Source organism: Canis lupus, chromosome 8, assembly GCF_003254725.2.
Source record: "Canis lupus dingo isolate Sandy chromosome 8, ASM325472v2, whole genome shotgun sequence".
Lineage (NCBI taxonomy): Eukaryota > Metazoa > Chordata > Mammalia > Carnivora > Canidae > Canis > Canis lupus.
Genome location: NC_064250.1, coordinates 49,777,314 through 49,796,575, shown reverse-complemented (window position 1 = coordinate 49,796,575; position 19,262 = coordinate 49,777,314). Strand labels below are relative to the sequence as shown.

General features: G+C 42.4%; 1 protein-coding gene across 9 annotated transcripts in view; it reads left to right on the top strand.

Moving 5' to 3' along the window:
- ANGEL1 (angel homolog 1) overlaps positions 1-16,171 on the top strand; it is a 41,665-nt gene extending 25,494 nt beyond the window's left edge. For all 9 annotated transcript variants that reach the window (XM_025443689.3, XM_025443688.3, XM_049113744.1 and 6 more), the window contains 3 exons: positions 12,375-12,444; positions 12,968-13,131; positions 14,094-16,171. In XM_025443689.3, the coding sequence (XP_025299474.1) occupies positions 12,375-12,444; positions 12,968-13,131; positions 14,094-14,254 (395 nt within the window). In that variant the 3' untranslated portion in view covers positions 14,255-16,171. The remainder of the gene's footprint in view (positions 1-12,374; positions 12,445-12,967; positions 13,132-14,093) is intronic.
- Positions 16,172-19,262: the final 3,091 nt, after the last annotated feature.

Below are 19,262 nucleotides of genomic sequence, written 5' to 3'. Positions count from 1 at the left end.
AATTTTTTTTATTGGAGTTCAATTTGCCAACATATAGCATAACACCCAGTGCTCATCCTGCCAAGTGCCCCCGTGCTTTTCATTTCTATAATTAACTTTATAACTGGAATGTTGTACCTCTTAATCCCCTTCATCCGTTTTTGCCTCTCCCTCGCCCCTTTCCCTCTGTCAACCGCTAGTTCGTTCTCTGTATTTATGAGTCTGTTTCTATTTTGTTCTTATTTGTTTTGTTTTTTAGATTCCACATGCAAGTGAAATCATGTGGTATTTGTCTTTCTCTAAGTTATTTCACTCATAATGCCCTCTAGGTCCACCTCTGTTATCACAAATGGCAAGATTTCATTCTTTTTTATGACTGAATAATATTCTGAGCGTGCACTTGTGTGTGTGTGTACACAACATGTTCTTTATCCATTTATCTATTGATGGACTCTTGGGTTGCTTCCATATCTTGGCTATTGTAATGAGGCTGAAGTAAACATAGGGGTGCATATATCTTTTTGAATTAATGCTTTTGTCTTCCTTGGGTAAATACTCAGAAGTAGAGTTACTAGGTCATATGGTATTTATTTTTAATTTTTTGAGCACCTTCCGTACTGTTTTCCATAGTGACCAATTTACATTCCCACCAGTGGTGCACAAGGGTTCCCTTTTCTCCACATCCTCACCAACACTTGTTATTTCTTGTCTTTTTGATACTAGCCATTCTGACTGAAGGGATATCTCATTGTGATTTTGATTTGCATTTTCCTGATGATTAGTGATATTGGGCATCTTTTCATGTTTTTGTTAGCCATCTGTATGTCTTCTTTGGAAAAATGTTTATCTCATGAATGTCCTTTAGACTCCAAATCTAAAAATCTACCACCATTTTTAGACCGTGAGTAGAAAGAAGTACAATAAGGAGATCATAACATGTGATCTTTTTCTAGATGCGTTTAGGTGTGCTAATGAATAATATTTCCAGTCTAATACTAGACTCATGCAACCCACCAGTGCACATCAGAACTTGCTGACTTGATTGTGACATTGATTTTACTGGACAGCATGTGAGTTGCAAAAGGAGCTGCAGTGCTAGATAGTGATGGTCTAACCTTCCCACAGGCTGACATTGCACTGCACTGGAGCATTCTGTATTGCCCAAGTTGTGTAATAAAAACATTGTGATTCTCACTCTCCCCAGCTCCCTTTGTTTTTTTTTTTTTTTAAATTTTTAAATTGGAGTTCAATTTGCCAACATATAGCATACCACCCAGTGCTCATCCCGCCAGGTGCCCCCCTCAGTGCCCATCACCCAGTCACCCCAACCACCCACCCACCTCCCCTTCCACTACCCCTTGTTCGTTTCCCAGAGTTAAGTGTCTCTCATGTTTTGTCACCCTCACTGATATTTTCACTCATTTTCTCTCCTTTCCCTTTATTCCCTTTCACTAATTTTTATATTCCCCAAATGAATGAGACCATATAATGTTTGTCCTTTTCCGATTGACTTATTTCACTCAGCATAATACCCTCCAGGTCCATCCACATTGAAGCAAATGGTGGGTATTTGTCGTTTCTAATGGCTGAGTAATATTCCATTGTACACATAGACCACATCCTCTTTATTGGCTATTGTGGACATTGCTGCGATAAACTTCAGGGTGCAGGTGTCCCGGCGTTTCATTGCATCTGTATCTTTGGGGTAAATCCCCAGCAGTGTAATTGCTGGGTCATAGGGCAGATCTATTTTTAACTCTTTGAGGAACCTCCACACAGTTTTCCAGAGTGGTTGTACCAGTTCACATTCCCACCAACAGTGCAAGAGGGTTCCCCTTCCTTCACATCCTCTCCAACATTTGTTGTTTTCTGTCTTGTTAATTTTCCCCATTCTCACTGGTGTGAGGTGGTATCTCATTGTGGTTTGGATTTGTATTTCCCTGATGGCCAGTGATGCGGAGCATTTTCTCATGTGCTTGTTGGCCATGTCTATGTCTTCCTCTGTGAGATTTCTGTTCACGTCTTTTGCCCATTTCATGATTGGATTGTTTGTTTCTTTGCTGTTGAGTTTAATAAGTTCTTTATAGATCTTGGATACTAGCCCTTTATCCGATAGGTCATTTGCAAATATCTTCTCCTATTCTGTAGGTTGTCTTTTAGTTTTTTTGACTGTTTCTTTTGCTGTGCAGAAGCTTTTTATCTTGATGAAGTCCCAATAATCCATTTTTGCTTTTGTTTCTCTTGCCTTCATGGATGTATCTTGCAAGAAGTTGCGTGGCCAAGTTCAAAAAGGGTTGTTGCCTGTGTTCTTCTCTAGGATTTTGATGGAATGTTGTCTCACATTTAGATCTTTCATTCATTTTGAGTTTATCTTTGTGTATGGTGTAGAGAATGGTCTAGTTTTATTCTTCTGCATGTGGATGTCCAATTTTCCCAGCACTATTTATTGAAGAGACTTTTTTCCAGTGGATAATCTTTCCTGCTTTGTTGAATATTAGTTGACCATAAAAGTTGAGGGTCCACTTCCGGATTCTCTATTCTGTTTCATTGATCTATGTGTCTCTTTTTGTGCCAGTACCACACTGTCTTAATGACCACAGCTTTGTAGTACAACCTGAAATCTGGCATTGTGATGCCCCCAGCTATGGTTTTCCTTCCCCAGCTCCCTTTGTGGGGGAATAATTCGAAAGAAGGGAATCTAAATTTTAAGTTCCCTCCTTGTAAGCATTTTCAATTATGAATGATTTCTTTTTTCCAGTGTGGTCTTAAAGACACTGAAAGGGGTTACTGTGTTTTCTTTCTCATGACCACTTGCCTCTTTCCATTGAACTCTGGACCTTCAGGTCTTTTATTTTTATTTTTATTTTTTTTATTTTTTAACACTATAAAATTTTATCTTTTATTTTTATTTATTTTTTTAAAGATTTTATTTATTTATTCATGAGAGACACAGAGAGAGAGAGAGAGAGGCAGAGACACAGACAGAGGGAGAAGCAGGCTCCATGCAGGGAGCCCGATGTGGGACTCGATCCCGGGACTCCAGGATCACGCCCTGGGCTGAAGGCAGGCGCTAAACCGATGAGCCACCTAGGGATCCCCCTTCAGGTCTTTTAATAACAATAAACCATATGCTCAATACAGTATATTATAGGAAAAAAATGCTAATAGATGATTTTTGTAACCACTGTTTACAAACTGACCAGATGACCACGGACCAAAGGATCATTTTTCTAACCAGGAAAGTTCTGAATCCAGCTTCTCCACTGGCCCATGCCTGGACACAATTTATCCTCTTCCCAAGAACTTGCAGAAGAACTTACTTGTTTGACCACTCCTAGTGCTGACTGGGTCAGGAAGATGCTGCCGCCTAGGTAGAGGCATCTGTGGCCCATGTGCTCATATGGCCTGGTGGGGCACGCAGAGGTCTCTAGTCCTGTGTGATTGCCAGAACAGTGCAGTTTGTACACAGTGCTGGGTGGACAGAACCTGCTGTTGAGGTAAACCATTTTTAGTATCCTGCTAGTCACTGAGATTTTTCTGGCATATTGTAATGGTTAAATGTAGGACTCAAAATGAAGATATTAGCATTATTGCAAATATATATGCTCCAAATAATATTACATCAACAATCACAAAGTGAAAGTGCAGGCTTTAATAAGGAAGAGTAGTCAGAAAATAACTAATGGTAAAGGGTTTTAATTAATCTGTCTCAGCCCACAACAGATCAAGTAGAAAAAATATAAGAATGTGGAAGACTTCAGTAACATGTTGTATGGTAAATCTGATTGATGCACATCAAACTCTGAATACTGAAAGCAGAGCAAAGACATCTTTTTAAGTATTCATATGAAACTCTTAAGAATTAGACTACCAAAAAAACCCTCAGTAAATCTCAAATGGTAGAAGTCATATAGTCTTTCTCTGATCACACATGCAGTAAAAATAGAAATTAGAAACAGAAAACATTGTCATCTGAATACTTAGAAAATTTCAAACAACTTTTTGAGTCAAAGGTGATATTTAAGCTAAAACTGCAGAGTATCCAGACAATAATAATAATGAAAGTACAGTATATTTATGGGTTATAGCTAAAACAGCATTCAGTGAAAAGTTCATGGAATTATATAGAATATTTGGAATCATAGAATTACATTAGTAGATAGGAAAAGCTAAAAGTAAGTAAAATACACATTGAACTCAAGAAATTAGAAAAAAGAACAAATAAACTGAAAGAAAACAGAAGATACGAATAGGAATAATTTAGAAAACATAATAGTGGAACTAATAAACTCTAGAAGTTGGTTGTTTGGGCAAAAAGCAGCTGTCAGGTAGGCCCATTAGCTAACCTATCTCAAAGGTCAGGGAAGGAACAAACGAAAGTATCTAGATGCAGAATAATTAATAGGATTATAAGGGGGTTCTTGGCCCGGCTAAGTACAAAAGAAATTAAAAACTTAGATGGCATATATTAATTTTAGAAAATGTAATTTAGTAAAAGAGATTACAGAGAGGAGACTCTAAATAGAGAAGAAATACATACAGTTCTCAAAGATGTGGTCCCACAAAAACACCAGGCTCAGCTTGATTAGAGATTATCATCAAACCTTTAAAGAAAGTATAAATCCATTACTATTTAAATTATTACAGTACACAGAGGAAAAAAGGAGCTGCTTAATTTTTTTTTTTAATTTTTATTTATTTATGATAGTCACAGAGAGAGAGAGAGAGAGAGGCAGAGACACAGGCAGAGGGAGAAGCAGGCTCCATGCACCGGGAGCCTGACGTGGGATTCGATCCCGGGTCTCCAGGATCGCGCCCTGGGCCAAAGGCAGGCGCCAAACCGCTGCGCCACCCAGGGATCCCTGGAGCTGCTTATTTTTATACAAGTATTTTGACACTGATACCTGATGGCAGTTAAACAGAAGAAACTATTGATGCTAATATTCTCCACTTATAAATATTGATGTAAAAAAAAATTTAAACAGAAGATCAGGAAACAATCTAGCAGCATATCAGAAGAGTAGTATATACCATGAACAAAAGGAACTTAAGAAATATACAGATTGTTTGATTTTGGGAAATCCATTAATGTAACTTAACATACTAAATGTATATGAAATCTATTAAAATATATGAAATATATCCTATATAGTCCAAGAGACTATTGAAATTCAACATCTATTCTAGATTCTTTTTAAAAGACCCTTCTTAAATTAAGGAAAAACTAGATACAGGCATACCTTGTTGTATTGTGCTTCACTTTATTGTACTTTGCAGACATCGTGTTTTTCACAGATTGAAGATTTGTGGCAACCTTGCACTGAGCAAGTCTATTAGCGCAGTTTTTCCAACACCATTTGTTCACTTTGTGTCTGTCACATTTTGGTGGTTCTTCTCGCAATATTTCAACCCTTTTTATTATTGTATTTATTATGGTGATCTGTGATCAGTGATCTTTGATGCGACTATTGGAATTGTGAAACGTTACAAACCACACCCATATAAGATGGCAAACTTAATCGATAAATGTTTTTTGTCTTCTGACTGCTGTACCGACCAGCCATTCCCTTGTCTTTCTCTCTCCCTCTCCTTAGGCTCCCTGTTCCCTGAGACAAAACAATATTGAAGTTAGCCAATTAGTAGCCCTACACTGGCCTCTGAGTGTTCAAGGGAAAGGAAAGAGTCACATGTCTTCCACTAAATCAAAAGCTAGAAGTGATTAAGCTTAGTGAGGAAGCCATGTCAAAAGCTGAGACAGGCAATAGCTAGGCTTCTTGCCCCAAACAGTTAGCCAAGCTGTGAATGCAAAGGAAAAGTTCTTGAAAGAAAAAAAGTGCTACTCCAATGATGACCTGAATCATAAAGCAGAACATCCTTACTGCTGATATGGAGAAACTTCTAGTGGTCTGGATATGAGATCACCTTAGCCACAACATTTTCTTAAGCCAAAGCCTAGTTCAGAGCAAGGACATAATTCTACTCAATTTTGTGAAGGCTGAGAGGTAAGGGACGTGCGGAAGAAAAGTCTGAAGCTAGCAGGGGTTGGTTCATAAGGTCTAAGGAAAGAAGCTGTCTCTGTAACATAGAGGTACAAGGTGAAGCAGCAAGTTATCCAAAAGATCCAGATCCATCTATGATAATTAATGAGGGTGGCTACACCTGAGAGATTTTTAGTGTAGACAGAATAGCTTTCTATTGAAAGAAGATTGCCATCTGTACTTTTCATAGCTAGAGAGGAGAAGTCAATGCCTGGCTTCAAAGCTTCAAAGGATAGGCTGTTGAAACCTACTGCTTAGAAAAAAAGATTACTTTCAAAATAGTATTGCTCATTGACAATGTATCTGGTCATCCAAGACTCTGATGGAGATGTACAAGATTAACATTGTTTTCATGCAGGCTAACGCAGCATTCATTATGAAGCCCATTGATCAAGGAATGATTTCAACTTTCAAGTTTTATTATTGAAAAAATATATTTGTAAGGCTATAGCTGCCACAGATAGTGATTCCTCTGATGGATTTGGGCAGGGTAAATCGAACCTTCTAGAAAGGATTCCTCATTCTAGATGCTGCTAAGAACATTTGTGACCCCTGCGAAGAGGTCAAAATACCAACATTAATTAACAAGAGTTTGGAAGAAGTAGATTCCAGCCTTCAGGGATGACTGTGAGGGGTTCATGTTTTCAGTGGAAGAAGTAACTGCAGATGTGGAAATAGCAAGAGAACTAGAGAAGTCAAGCCTGTAGATGGGACTGAATTGCTGCAATATCAGGATAGAACTTATGAGGGGTTTCTTCTTCTTTTTTTTTTTTTAAGATGCTTTAATTTATTTGAGAGAAACAGAGCATGAGCAGGGGGAGGGGCAAAGAGAGAAAGGGAGAAGTAGGTTCCTCATTGAGCAAGGAGCTTGATGTGAGGCTCGATCCCAGGATCCCAAACTCATCACCTGAGCTAAAACAAGAGTTGGACACTTAACCTGATTAAGCCATCCAGGTACCCTGAGAAGTTGCTTCTTGTGGATGAGTAAAGAAAGTGATTTCTTGAGATGGCATCTGCTCCTGGTGACAATGCTGTGAGGATTATTGAAATGACAACAAAGGATTTAGAATATACAGTTTTTAAAGATTTATTTATTTTTAGAGAGAGTGCTTGCATGCTCCTAAGTGGGGGGAAGAGCAGAGGGAGAGGGAGATAGAGAACCTCAAGCAGACTCTTTGCTGAGTGGGGAGCCCAATGCAGGGCTTAATCCCATGATCCTGACCTGAGCCAAACCCAGGAGTTGGACACTTAACCCAACTGAGCCATCCAGGTGCTCCCAAAGGATTTTGAAGATTACATAAACTTAGTTGATAAGACAGCAGCAGGGTGTGAGAGGATTGACTCCGATGTTGAAAGAAAAGTTCTCTGGACAAAATGCTATCAAATATCAAACAGATTGCATGCTACAGAGAAATCGTTTGTAACCACTCTGATCAGTCAGCAGCCATCCACATTGAGGCAAGACTCTCTACCAGCAAAGAATTATGACTTGCTGAAAGCTCAGGTGATGGTTAGCACTTTTTTTTAGCAATAGAGTATTTTTAAATTAAGGTATATACATTGTTTTTTTTAGATATAATACTATTACATAAAAGACTACAGTACAGTATAAATATAACTTTTATATGCTCTGGGAAACCAAAAAATTCGGTTGACTGGCTTTATTGGGATATTTACTTTATTGTGGTGGTCTGGAACCAAACCCACCATATCTTTGAGGTATGCCCATAATCCCTTACATCATAAAATGAATCTTGGTCAGCAGTGTATGGTAGCAGCAGTGCACCGTGGAGGTGGGGTGCAGGAAGAGGGGAGTGGAGCCACTGCAGGCCAAATTAAAAACCAAACCAAACCACAGCATTTATCTCAATTCCACAAATCCGCATCTGGCTTAAAGAAGACACTATAGTAGCATTCCTGTCAAAGTCAGAAATAAGACAAGGATGACCACTCTCATTATTCAGCCATGTTCAGAGATGCCAGCCAACAGATTTAGAAACAGAAAGGTAAGAAAACAGAAGTAACAAAGTGGAAAGGAGGGTTTAATTACTTGCTGCTCATATTGTTAGATAACTGGTGATCCAAGAGAATCAACCAATAACTATTTATAAGCATTAAGATAATCCTGGAGAGTAGCTTGTATGGTATGAATATACAGAAAGACAATAGTATTCATATATAAAAATAATGATATATTTGTTAAAAGATAATAATAAAAAAGACCCTATTTATAATACCAACAAAAGAAAAAATCAACAGGGAAAATGTAAAGTATATAAAGGAATATTTCATTTAGTCTGAATTAATAATTTTATTGATAAGAAGTTGTCCATAACATTCCCTTACTTTTTTTTTTTTTAGAATATATTTATTTATTTGAGAGAGAATGAGAGAGAGCACAGGCAGGGTGAAGGGCAGGGGGAGAGGAGCAAGCAGACTCCCTGCTGAGCAGGGAGCCCCATGTGAGACTTGATCCCAGGACCCTGAGATCATGGCCTGAGCTGAAGGCTGATGCTTAACTGACAGCCACCCAGGTGCCCCCCTTAACCCATTTAAAAAAAACAGCTTTATTGTTTTGTTTTTGTTTTTTAAAAATAGCTTTATTGTGATGAAATTCATATACCATAAAATCTACCCGGTGGCTTTTATTGTATTCAGAATTGTGTAACCATCACTATAATCTAATAGTAGAACATTTTCATCTCTCCCGAAAGGAGCCCTGTATCTATTAGCAGTCAATGTCTGTTCACCTCTCCCCTTGTGAAAAACATTAATTGAACGTGGCCATACGGGTTTCTTGACGCTCAGTTTTATTCCATTCACTATATGTCTATCCTTATGCCAGTGCTATAGTGTCTTGCTTATTTTAGTTCTGTATAAGTTTGATGTAGAGAAGTATACATCCTATAACTTTATGGTTTTTTAAGGTTATTTTGTTTATTCTGAATCCATTTCATTTCTATATGAATGTTAGGCTCAGCATGTCAATTTCTGCAAAGAAGCTAGTTGGGATTTTGATAGGGATCTACAAATCTGTAGGTCAATTTGGGAAGTATTGCCATTTTAATAATATTATCAATGAACATGAATATCTTTCCATTTATTTAGATCTTTAATTTCTTTCCATATTCTGTTAGTTTCCAGTGTGGAAGTCTTACACTTTTGTGAAATTTATTATCATTTTGATGATACTGTAAATGGAAATGTGTTCTTAATTTCATTTTTGGATTTTTACTGCTAGTGTATAGAAATGCAATTTTTGTATATTGACTTGTATGTTATAGTCTTGATAACTCATTTATTCTAATAGTTTTTTAGTGGATTTCTTAGGATTTCCTGTATAAAAGATCATGTCATCTTGCAAACAGAAACAGCATTACTTCTTCCATTCTAATCTGAATGCCTTTTATTTTTTCTTCCATGATTGCCCTGGCTAGACCTTTCTAATGTTGAGTGATGAGAGTGGACATCCTTGATTTGTTCCTGATCTTAGGGGTAGAGCTCTTTTTTTTTTTTTCATAAAAATTTATTTATTTATTCATTCAGAGAGAGCAAAGAGAGAGGCAGAGACACAGGCAGAGGGAGAAGCAGGCTCCATGCAGGAAGCCCGATGTGGGACTCCATCCTGAGTTCCAGGATCACACCCCGGGCTGCAGGCGGCACCAAACCGCTGCGCCACTGGGGCTGCCCAGGGGTAGAGCTTTTAAGTGTGTAGTGAGTTAAATGTGATGTGAGCCCTGGGGTTTTTGTGGATTCGCTTTATCTGGGTAGAGAAGTTATCTTCTGTGTCCAGTTTTTTATGTTGTTTATTTTATTTTATTTTATTTTTTTTCATAAAGGGGTACTGAATTTTGTCAAATGTTTTTTCTGTTTGTGTTCAGATGATCATATGGTTTTTATCCTTCAGTATTATACTAATATCATATATTACATTAATAGATTTTCAAATGTAAAAATAACCTTATATTCCTACGATAAATTGTAGTTGATCATAGTTTATAATCATTTTTATATTTTGCGGGATTTGGTTTGCTAATATATTGTTCTGAGACTTAATTGGTTGATACAGTTTATTGAGACAACCAATATTGGTTGCCTGAGACTTAATTTCCAACACAGGGAAGAAAGAGGTCCCCCCCCCCCGCCACCTGCCCACACCAACAATTCAACTCAATTCTGACACTGTCTACACAGAGATAGCACCAGATTTCACAGGTTGAAGACTTAGTCCTGTAAGACTGCCCTTGCTCCCTAACTTCAGACACCAGTCACAAGCCCAACCTGTGCTTCAACAACTCCCTCCTTGGACTTTAGATGCTAGTCATAAGTCCAGATTGTTAACTTTCTGACCAACTGGCTATTATAAATCAGAGGTTCCCATGATCCTCTCCTTCCTTGGGTTTAATTAATTTGCTCTAATGGCTCACAAAACTCAGAGAAACATTTTAGTCACTAGATTACCAGTTTATTATAAAAGGATAAAACTCAGGAACAAGGCAGATGGGAGAGATGCATACAGCAAGGTAGTTGGGAAGCTTCTGTGGACTCTCTCATGTTGCATTCTCCCCAAATCCCCACGTGTTCACCAGCCCAGAAGTTCTCTGAAGGCTTTGTTACATAGGCAGGGTTGATGAAATCATTGGCTGTTGGTCATTCAAGCTCCAGCCCCACTCCTCTCCCAGGAGGTGTAGGGAGTTAGGACAGAAAGTTCCAGTCCATTAATCACAGGTTGGTTCTTCTGGTAACCAGCCCCCATTTTTAGGTGCTTTCCAAAAGTCATCTAACATAGCAGAGGACACCCTTATCACTCTCATCTCTTAGGGAATTCTAAGGGTTTGGAGAGTTATGAGGAACTCTGGACAAGAGCAAATATGTATTTCTTATAAATTATAATATCATAGTCATTGAGGAATTTTGCCTGTACATTCACAGGGGTTATTGTTCTGTAGTTTTCTTTGTGATGTTTTTGTCTAATTTTGATTGAGTAACACCTCACAGCATGAGTTGTAAGTGTCCCATCCTAATTTTTCTAAGTGTTATGTAGTATTTGTATTGCTTTTTTAAAAAATGTTTGGCAGAATTCACCAATGAAGCCATCTAGTCTTGGGCTTTTCTTTGTGGGAAGTTTTCAGATTACTAATTCAATTTTTTTACTTGCTTATAAGCTATTCAGATTGTTTATTTCTTCTTGAATCAGTTTACATAGTTTGTGTCATTTTAGAAATTTGTCCATTTCATCTAAGTTATCAAATTTGTTGGTATACAGTTGTTTATAATAGTCTAATTTAAAAATTTGTATAAGGTTGGTAGTGGTGTCCTTTCTTTCGTTCTTGGTTTTAGTATTTTGTTTTTTTCTTGTTCAGTCTAGCTCAGGGTTTGTCAATTTTGTTGATCCTTATTTTCCTGTTGTCTTAGTCAGTTTAGACTATTATAACAAAATATCACAGCCTAGATGGTTTATAGACAACAGAATTTTATTTCTCACAGTTCTGGAGCTGGAAGTATAAGATCAGGGTGCCAGTGTGGTCCGGTTCTGATGAGGGCCCTCTTCTGGGTTGTTGAGTGCTAACTTCTTGTGTCCTCACATGGCAGGAAGAGGGTGAGGGTCCTCTTGGGGATCCCTTTTATGAAGGCATTAATCCAATGCAGGAGGGCTCCACACTTGTGACCTAATTATTTGGAAATAATTAGGTCCATCTCCAAATACCGTCTCACTGGGGGTAGAATTTCACCTTACTTTGGGGAGACAAATATTCAGTCCATAACACTTATTAATATTAGTAGGATCTATAATAATATCCCTACCTTCTTTCCTGATATTGGGAATGCATATTTTCATGAATGTGTATATATATATTTATGTATATTTAACAATGCATAACATACATGTTATACAGTATATATACATACACACGCACACATACATGTATACACACATAGCAGATGGTGTGTGATAGAAAATCTCTGAAGGATTTATACCAGGAGTTTGGTAACATTGGTTGCCTCAGGAGAGGGAAATTGAGTGGCAGGGGCCCCACTTAATGGTAGGGAGACTTTTTCACTGATATTTTTCTCTACATTTTGATTTCTGTACCATGTGACTCTAATTACCTATTCTAAAGAATAAATTTAAATAATTTGAAAAGGTGCTGAGGCAAGGAAGAAATGTGCACTCAAGGTCTCTATCTGCCTTCCTCAAGTTCTTGACTTTGATCCATTATTTTCCTCATCCCATTACCTCTTCTCTTCCCTTTCCCCCTTTTGGAGCAATCCAGTCAAGGATTTGAGAAGGATTTCAGGGTGTAAGGTTCTGACCCTGCTTCACTGTCTGTGTTTTTTCTCCCTGGTCTTCTACAGAGCGACCTGCTGGCTGGGTTGAGTCTGTTCTTGAGGAAGACGCATTGGAGCCTGAGCCTGTCTTCCCCAGGTGATCTTCCTTCCAGTTCCCTGCAGCTTGCTTTCCAGCCCCCATCTGGGTATATGGGAGGGTTCTCATTGGCTTTCCTGAGGCTGATTTGGGGGGCACTTTTTGCTGAGGTCTCTCTTCTCCTAATACATGTTAAGCTTTTGGAAGGCTGGTGTGCAGAGGCCAGAAGTGACCTACCCAGGTACTTGCAGATGAAAAGCTCATGCACTTTTCCACAGAGAATAAGGCTTCACAGAAGAACTTGCTGACCCCTGGAAAGGATACATTATGTATACTTCATGTAATAAGAGGAGAGTGGGTGGCCGTGGGGTGAGGAGAGTCAGGAGTCTGAGTATAAATGTATCTGTTTCTAGGCTAATTTTAGCTAAGACTATCTGCCTTTTATTAGCATGGGAAGGAATTTGCTGAGATGGAGTTATTTGGGATCATCCCTTAAAAATTTTTACAAAATCCATACAAGAAATGACTTTGAGAAAAGTTCAATAATGTTTGTTGACTGACCTCTTTTCCTTCATCCCTGCAGGACTGTAGGTACCATCCAGCATTGCCTTCACCTGACCTCAGTATATACTCATTTCCTGCCCCAGCATGGCCGCCCAGAGGTCACCACAATGCCCTTGGGTCTTGGAACAACGGTGGATTACATCTTCTTCTCAGCTGAGTCCTGCGAGAATGGGAACAGAACTGGTAAGCCTGGTGGATCCTGGGTTCGTAGAAGCCACCCTCAGAAATCCCTGGGAATAGCTGATGGTACGTCAGGTATTTGGTCACATGGCATGGGCTGCTGCAACCTGTCTCACAAAAGAGCAAATTTCATACCCACCTGGCACTGGACATCCTCATCATAATTCCCTTAGGCCACTTGCCTGCCTTCTCTTTTTATCTTTGCAGCATTAGAGAGAGGTGGGCAGAAGCAGCCCTACCTCTATTTAAGAGATAAAAATAGAGCATCAGGAGGTAAGTGGATTTTGAATGTGGCAGCCATTTAGTGAGGGACTTGGTTAGATCAGAAACCCTATTGTTTCTTCACCCGGCACTGGCAGTCACAGTATGGCAGTCTACCAGCCTCATGCCTGTTTTAGTTAAAGCATGTCTTTTAAAATGTTTGAACTGATTGTCAATGTTTAAAAATCAGATTAAAAAAAAAAATCAGATTTTAGGGCAGCCCGGGTGGCTCAGTGGTTTAGCACTGCCTTTGGCCCAGGGCGTGATCCTGGAGACCCGGGATCGAGTCCCACGTCAGGCTCCCTGCATGGAGCCTGCTTCTCCCTCTGCCTGTGTCTCCGCCTCTCTCTCTCAATCTCCCCCCGCCCCCCATGTCTCTAACGAATAAAAAAAATCTAAAAAAATAAATCAGATTTTATGTAAGAAATCTGGATTTCCAGCTTTTCTTGGAAAGTCTGAAGTTTTCATAGGCATACATTCTCTGGTTGCCACAGTCTCCCTGAATCTACCCTGCTTCGTTCATTGGTATTTCACAGAGTATCTGAGAAAATGAGGCCTCAGCCAGAGGCAGTGGGGGGAGGAGAGGGTGGGCAGGGGGTAGCCAAGGGGGTGCGGCCTCCATAAAGCATAGCTCTTACAGGCCCCAGCCACCCTATGCAGTGGCCAGGGCTGCTTTCCCCACTGGCTTCTGCTTTATATCCTAGATCGCAGGCTGTATCAAGATGGGACTCTCAAGCTTCTGGGCCGTCTCTCCCTCCTCTCTGAAGAGATTCTCTGGGCTGCCAATGGCCTACCCAATCCCTTCTGCTCTTCAGACCACCTCTGCCTGCTGGCCAGCTTTGGGATGGAAGTCACCGCCCCATGATGGGGCTTCCAGGGGAAGAGAGCTTCTCTTCCAGAAGAGCTCACTGGATCAGAGACTGTGGAAATACCCTATGCTTCTGGAAACTGAGATCCAAGGAACTTACGTCCCTTCCCCATTTCCCTTTTCCCATGGTTAGATTTTCTCCAGGCCTGTCCACGTTCTCTGCCTGTGGTCCCTGCCCTGCCCCAACCTCTTCCTAATCCTGTGCCACATACTCAGTGGCCCTGGGAGAGGCAGAAGGGGGGTTCCCCTTTCCTTCCATGTATCCAGCGCTCCCCCTTAATTTTTAATTACCAGGGTTGCGGGAGCTATTGATCTCATTGGTTATTTGCTTTCAGGATGTTTCTTGATGGTATCTTCTAACCCAATCTTCCTGCCTTCATGACCTCTGGGCCCAGCCCTCTTGTTAGGCATACACATGTGAGGTGTGTAGTATGAGTGTGTCCTCTCAGGGTGAGACTGCTCTGTATGGCCATTCCTGCCTCTGCACTGGCCTATCGGCCTCAGGACAGATCGAGAGCAGGACCTGATGTTGCCAGGCAGCAGCAGGGGCATGGGCCCTTCTCCCCTTTTATCCTCTGTGTCTCATGAGGTGTTCATCATGCCACCCAGGGCATACTCCTCCTCTGGCCTCTGGAAATGAGCGGGCCTCCTGGCCTGGAGCAGCAGATTCAGGGATGTACTGCCTGCCCCAGCAGCCTCCAAGCCTCCAACCCAGAGCTCGCATAGGCCTGACACACTTTCTCTAGGGCTTGTCCCTTTCCCTAGGCCACTGTGAGAGAGGTGAAAGTGCGAACCCCTGTGTGGGGTCAGTGGACTGGAATAGGAGTCTGAGGTTTAAAAGGACGAAAGAGAACCTTCAGGAAACTTGTCTTACTGGACTCTGTCTCCTGCAGACCTGGGGCAAGGGTGGGAGTCCTGGTAGAGGTAAAAACAAGCAGGCTGCACAGCTGTTTCAGCTGGGACCCAAGACCTCAGGGACTCTCTCTTTCCTCTGCACACCTCAGAAGCCATTTTCTGTTCCTTTCCTCCCACCACCTTTTATCTCCTGCCTCCCCCATTCCTTTCCACTTCCTTCTAGAAAAGCCTGATACTTAGCTCAGGCCAAACTCTCTCTGCAGAAGGTGGCCTTGGGTTAAACCTATCCAAGAACCGGAGGTGGCAGTGCTTTAGGATTTGTTCTGGCCAGCAAGGCCTCAGCTGCTCATTGCCAGTGCTTCCCCTCCTAGCACAGGGCTACCCTGGCTCATTCAGGGGGCCCTTTGCCCACATGTATCACCTGCATGCCTTAATCTTTCATAGCTGGGGTGCAGCCTGGGTGTTCCTGGGCCCACAGCTCCTCACATCGCCTTCAACTCAGAGTAGCTGCTGGTCCTTGCAGATTAGCCTTGCTGTTGCCCGGCTCGGCCTTGGGAATGGGACTGAAAGGAATAGTGGAGAGGCTGGAATTAGGGACAGTTAGCCAGAGGTTCTCTCCCCTTATTTTTGGAAGCCAAAGACCCAGCTTGAATTCTGCTGCTGTGTTCATGGTTATAAGCTTTCTGTGCCTAGGTACTGGGGAATTTATCTGTGCGTGTATATTTTTGAACACTGTATCCTGGGTACTGGGCATGTGCCTGTCTGAGCCCCAGGCCCACCTGTCCACACCCCACCCATCGTTCACTGTGTTTGTCTCTCCCTGGGCACCTCCTGAGATGGTCTCAAGTCAGTGCCCTGTTGGTTTTCAGGACTATGGCCCATCACTGTTCTCTTCTGCCAGGAAATGCAGTTTAACGGCTCAAGATGGCAGAGGGCAGGAGTTTTATAGATGATCTTTTCCTTGTTTTCTTATTTGTTTCTGTTTTAGAAATGAAATGGGGGTTTTAAGTGGTCATTTGAGCTGTCTTTTCCAAATAAAGGTTTACCATTTCCCCCCAACTGTTGATCATTTTGTTAGGCTCCTGAAGGGCATGGGGAAGAGAAGGCCTGGAGAGTGAGGTGGGCAAGAGGAAAAGACTAATCCTGGGCTGGGCTCTCAGGTCCTAAAGCTTGACCTGAGAAAGGTATAATCACACCCTGTGATAATTGACACATATCCCTGCTGCTCTGAGGCCTGGGAGGAACAGGGCCCGAAGAAGCCTCCTCCCTTGCCTTTTGTTGGGGTCCAGCTCTCTTCTCCCTCCTCACAGGAGCAGAACAGCTCCTTCAGCTGGTATCATTCCTATTCCGTCTGCTGCCCTCATTCCTTCCCCTGGTCCACGTGCATTTCAGGAGGGTCTCTGTCGAACATGGGGCGAGAAGCATTTTTCTTGTCAGAGCCATCGCAGCTGCGTGAGGCATGATGTGCATGGCGGTTGCCTCTTGGTCAGTGTCTATTTCTGGTTACCTCTTGCATGCTGGAATCAGAGCTGGACTGTGGGCCATCTGCTGATGGAAAGGTTTCCCTCCCGGGCCTCCTTCCGCTGGTACTTTTGTCTTCCTCCAGCCTCCTCCTGCAGCAGATCCATCAGGCCCACGTGCCCTGGGGAAGCCGTGAAACCAGGTGTGACTTTCTGCCTTACCTGAATAGAATCCCAGACCCTACACTCCTGAATTGGCCTCTGAGAACTGGAATTATTTAGTTACCTGGTGCTTCTGTTGAACCACCTGGCCGAAAGAAAACAGCCAGGGATAAGGAACACCACTTGTCATGTTGGCCTGGTCATTTGATGACTGTGGGTAAGTTAATTGTTGTGTTGCGTATCTTGGTGAAATGGGGATTAAAGTAATAACCTTTTCCATTTGTGAGGAATTTTCAGATCTGAAATTGTGTTGTTTGGGCTTTGGCAAGCAAGGGAAGGTAAGATTTCAGAGGATCGCTGGTAGGAGTTGAGGGTGAATAGTTCTCTCCAGCCTGGCTGCATGGTTTGCTCGTTGGCTAGGAATTATTTTACAGTTCTGAGCTTTGAGGTGTACCCCCCACCCTGCAGGGTTTCCTGAGTCATGTAACATTTGCACAGATATTTATTAATGTTTGAACAGTGCTTCTACATCCACTAGCAGTCAACACCGTGAGGTGGCAATGTGGGTTTTCATATATTACCTTTATTTACATTTGAGGAAACACAATTTGCAAAGAGGTAAATTGAGGATCTCCTTTGCTTTGTTCCTTGATACCCCACAGCCCTCAGAGCACAGCCTTTCCCAGAGTAGGAGAGACAGGTTATTTTGTAAGGCGGACACATGGTGGGTGGGCCTGGAAGAAGGGAAAAGACCAACCAGCCTGCTGCTGCTGGGTTTTGTCTTTAAACTTTTTCTCCCCAGGTCTTGCCCTGGTGTAGCAACTAACCAGAGGGCTATTTTTTTTTTTTTTTAAGATTCTATTTATTTATTCATGAGAGATCCAGAGAGAGAGAGGCAGAGATACAGGCAGAGAGAGAAGCAGACTCCATGCAGGGAGACCAACGTGGGACTCGACCCAGGGTCTCCAGGATCATGTCCTGACTGAAGGTGGCGCTAAACCACTGAGCCACCTGGGCTGCCCCAGGGGGCTGTTATTTTGATTGGTTATGTAATGCACAGTCTGGCCTCTCTTCTCCCGGGAGTTGGAGGGGCCTTACTCCTATAGTTTCCGCCTGAGGAGAGAGTGGACCTGCGGCCTGACACTTCCAGTCTCAACCTGGAGTGCCTTCCCCTTGATTCTGAGCAAATGTGCAAAACAAAACTGTTGCAGGCAAGAACCAGCCAGATGAGAGCCTGGGTCGGTGCAGCTCTCACCCCAGTTAGGAGAATGTGAGCTGAACGTGTTTCCAAGGGGACTCTGCCTTCAGTCCCATCCCTCCTCAGGTCCCCTGCTGCTGAGGCTGCACACAGCTGTGGAGAGAAGACCGGAATCTCTTCACTTAAATTCTGGGAGGTTTTTTGCCTTTCCCACGATCAAGCTCTTTCTTGTTGGGGGTTAGAGGAAGTGCACATCCCCAGAGAGCTGTCCCTCCAGCCGACTTGAGGTGGCCCATCTCCACCACCTGCCAAGACTCAGCAGCTGGTCCCCTTCCCCCCTTGGCAGACACTGGGTTACCAGGCAGCCCACGTCGGGGCCAATTGGCGTGGTCTTTGATATGACCACCTCTTCTTGTCACCACTGCCTTCCATGGTGGTGGGCAAAAGGTCAGATCCTGGCAGATGGGGGTGACAGGGCTTTCAACCTCTTCATGTTCAGGGCTCTAAAAAGTGCCACCTGCATCCAAAAGTCCCAGCACAGATTAGTCCCGTGCCTAAATGAGGCTGGGACATGCTGAGAGCCTGAAATATGGCAGCAGGAAATGAGGTAACCTCCCACTCCCACCCTCTGTAAGTTGGGTCCTGATCCTCCTGGAACTCCATGATGACATTTATCTCTCAATTCTAAGCAGTGTCCCCAATGAGCCTGCTGGGCTCATGATGGACTGTGGTCCCAGCACCGACCCAGCCCTCCCGTGTACCCCAGCAATTCAGGGGCCTGCTGGGAATGAGCCTATGTCACTGAAGTCCACCACAGGCCCTTGACTGGGTGTTTTAGCTGCACTTGAATGTGTACATTATAATGTTGCCTTTGGGTAAAGGTGTACAATCCATATTATTTACAGATTTCGGTTACCTTATTGAAAAGTCTTTTTTGGGTATCATTTAAGTAAGACTTAAATGAGCCTGTAGGTAGCAAAACTGCCTCTCTCTGGACGATATACAGTCTTAAGATGGTCAGGGATTCCAACAGACTGCCTCTTCCCAGTTGCTGTGCTTCACCACCACGCCACTGGAAGTGAGGGGGTCTTGCTGTGTTGAACTACATTTCTAGCCAGGACTTTATGGGGATTGACTGGAATGAGAAGGAGGAAATATCCTACCTCTTCTCCAAGTCCAGCTGAATGAAAGGAGAGCAGAGAGGGTGAAAACAAAGGCTGTGGATCTAAAAGCTGTTTCTGTGCAAGTCTGGTTGCAGCCGTAGGCTTGTCATAAAGTGTGGGAAGGGGCCTGGCGCTAGAGGGAGCAGGGGCGATGGGTGGAACCACAT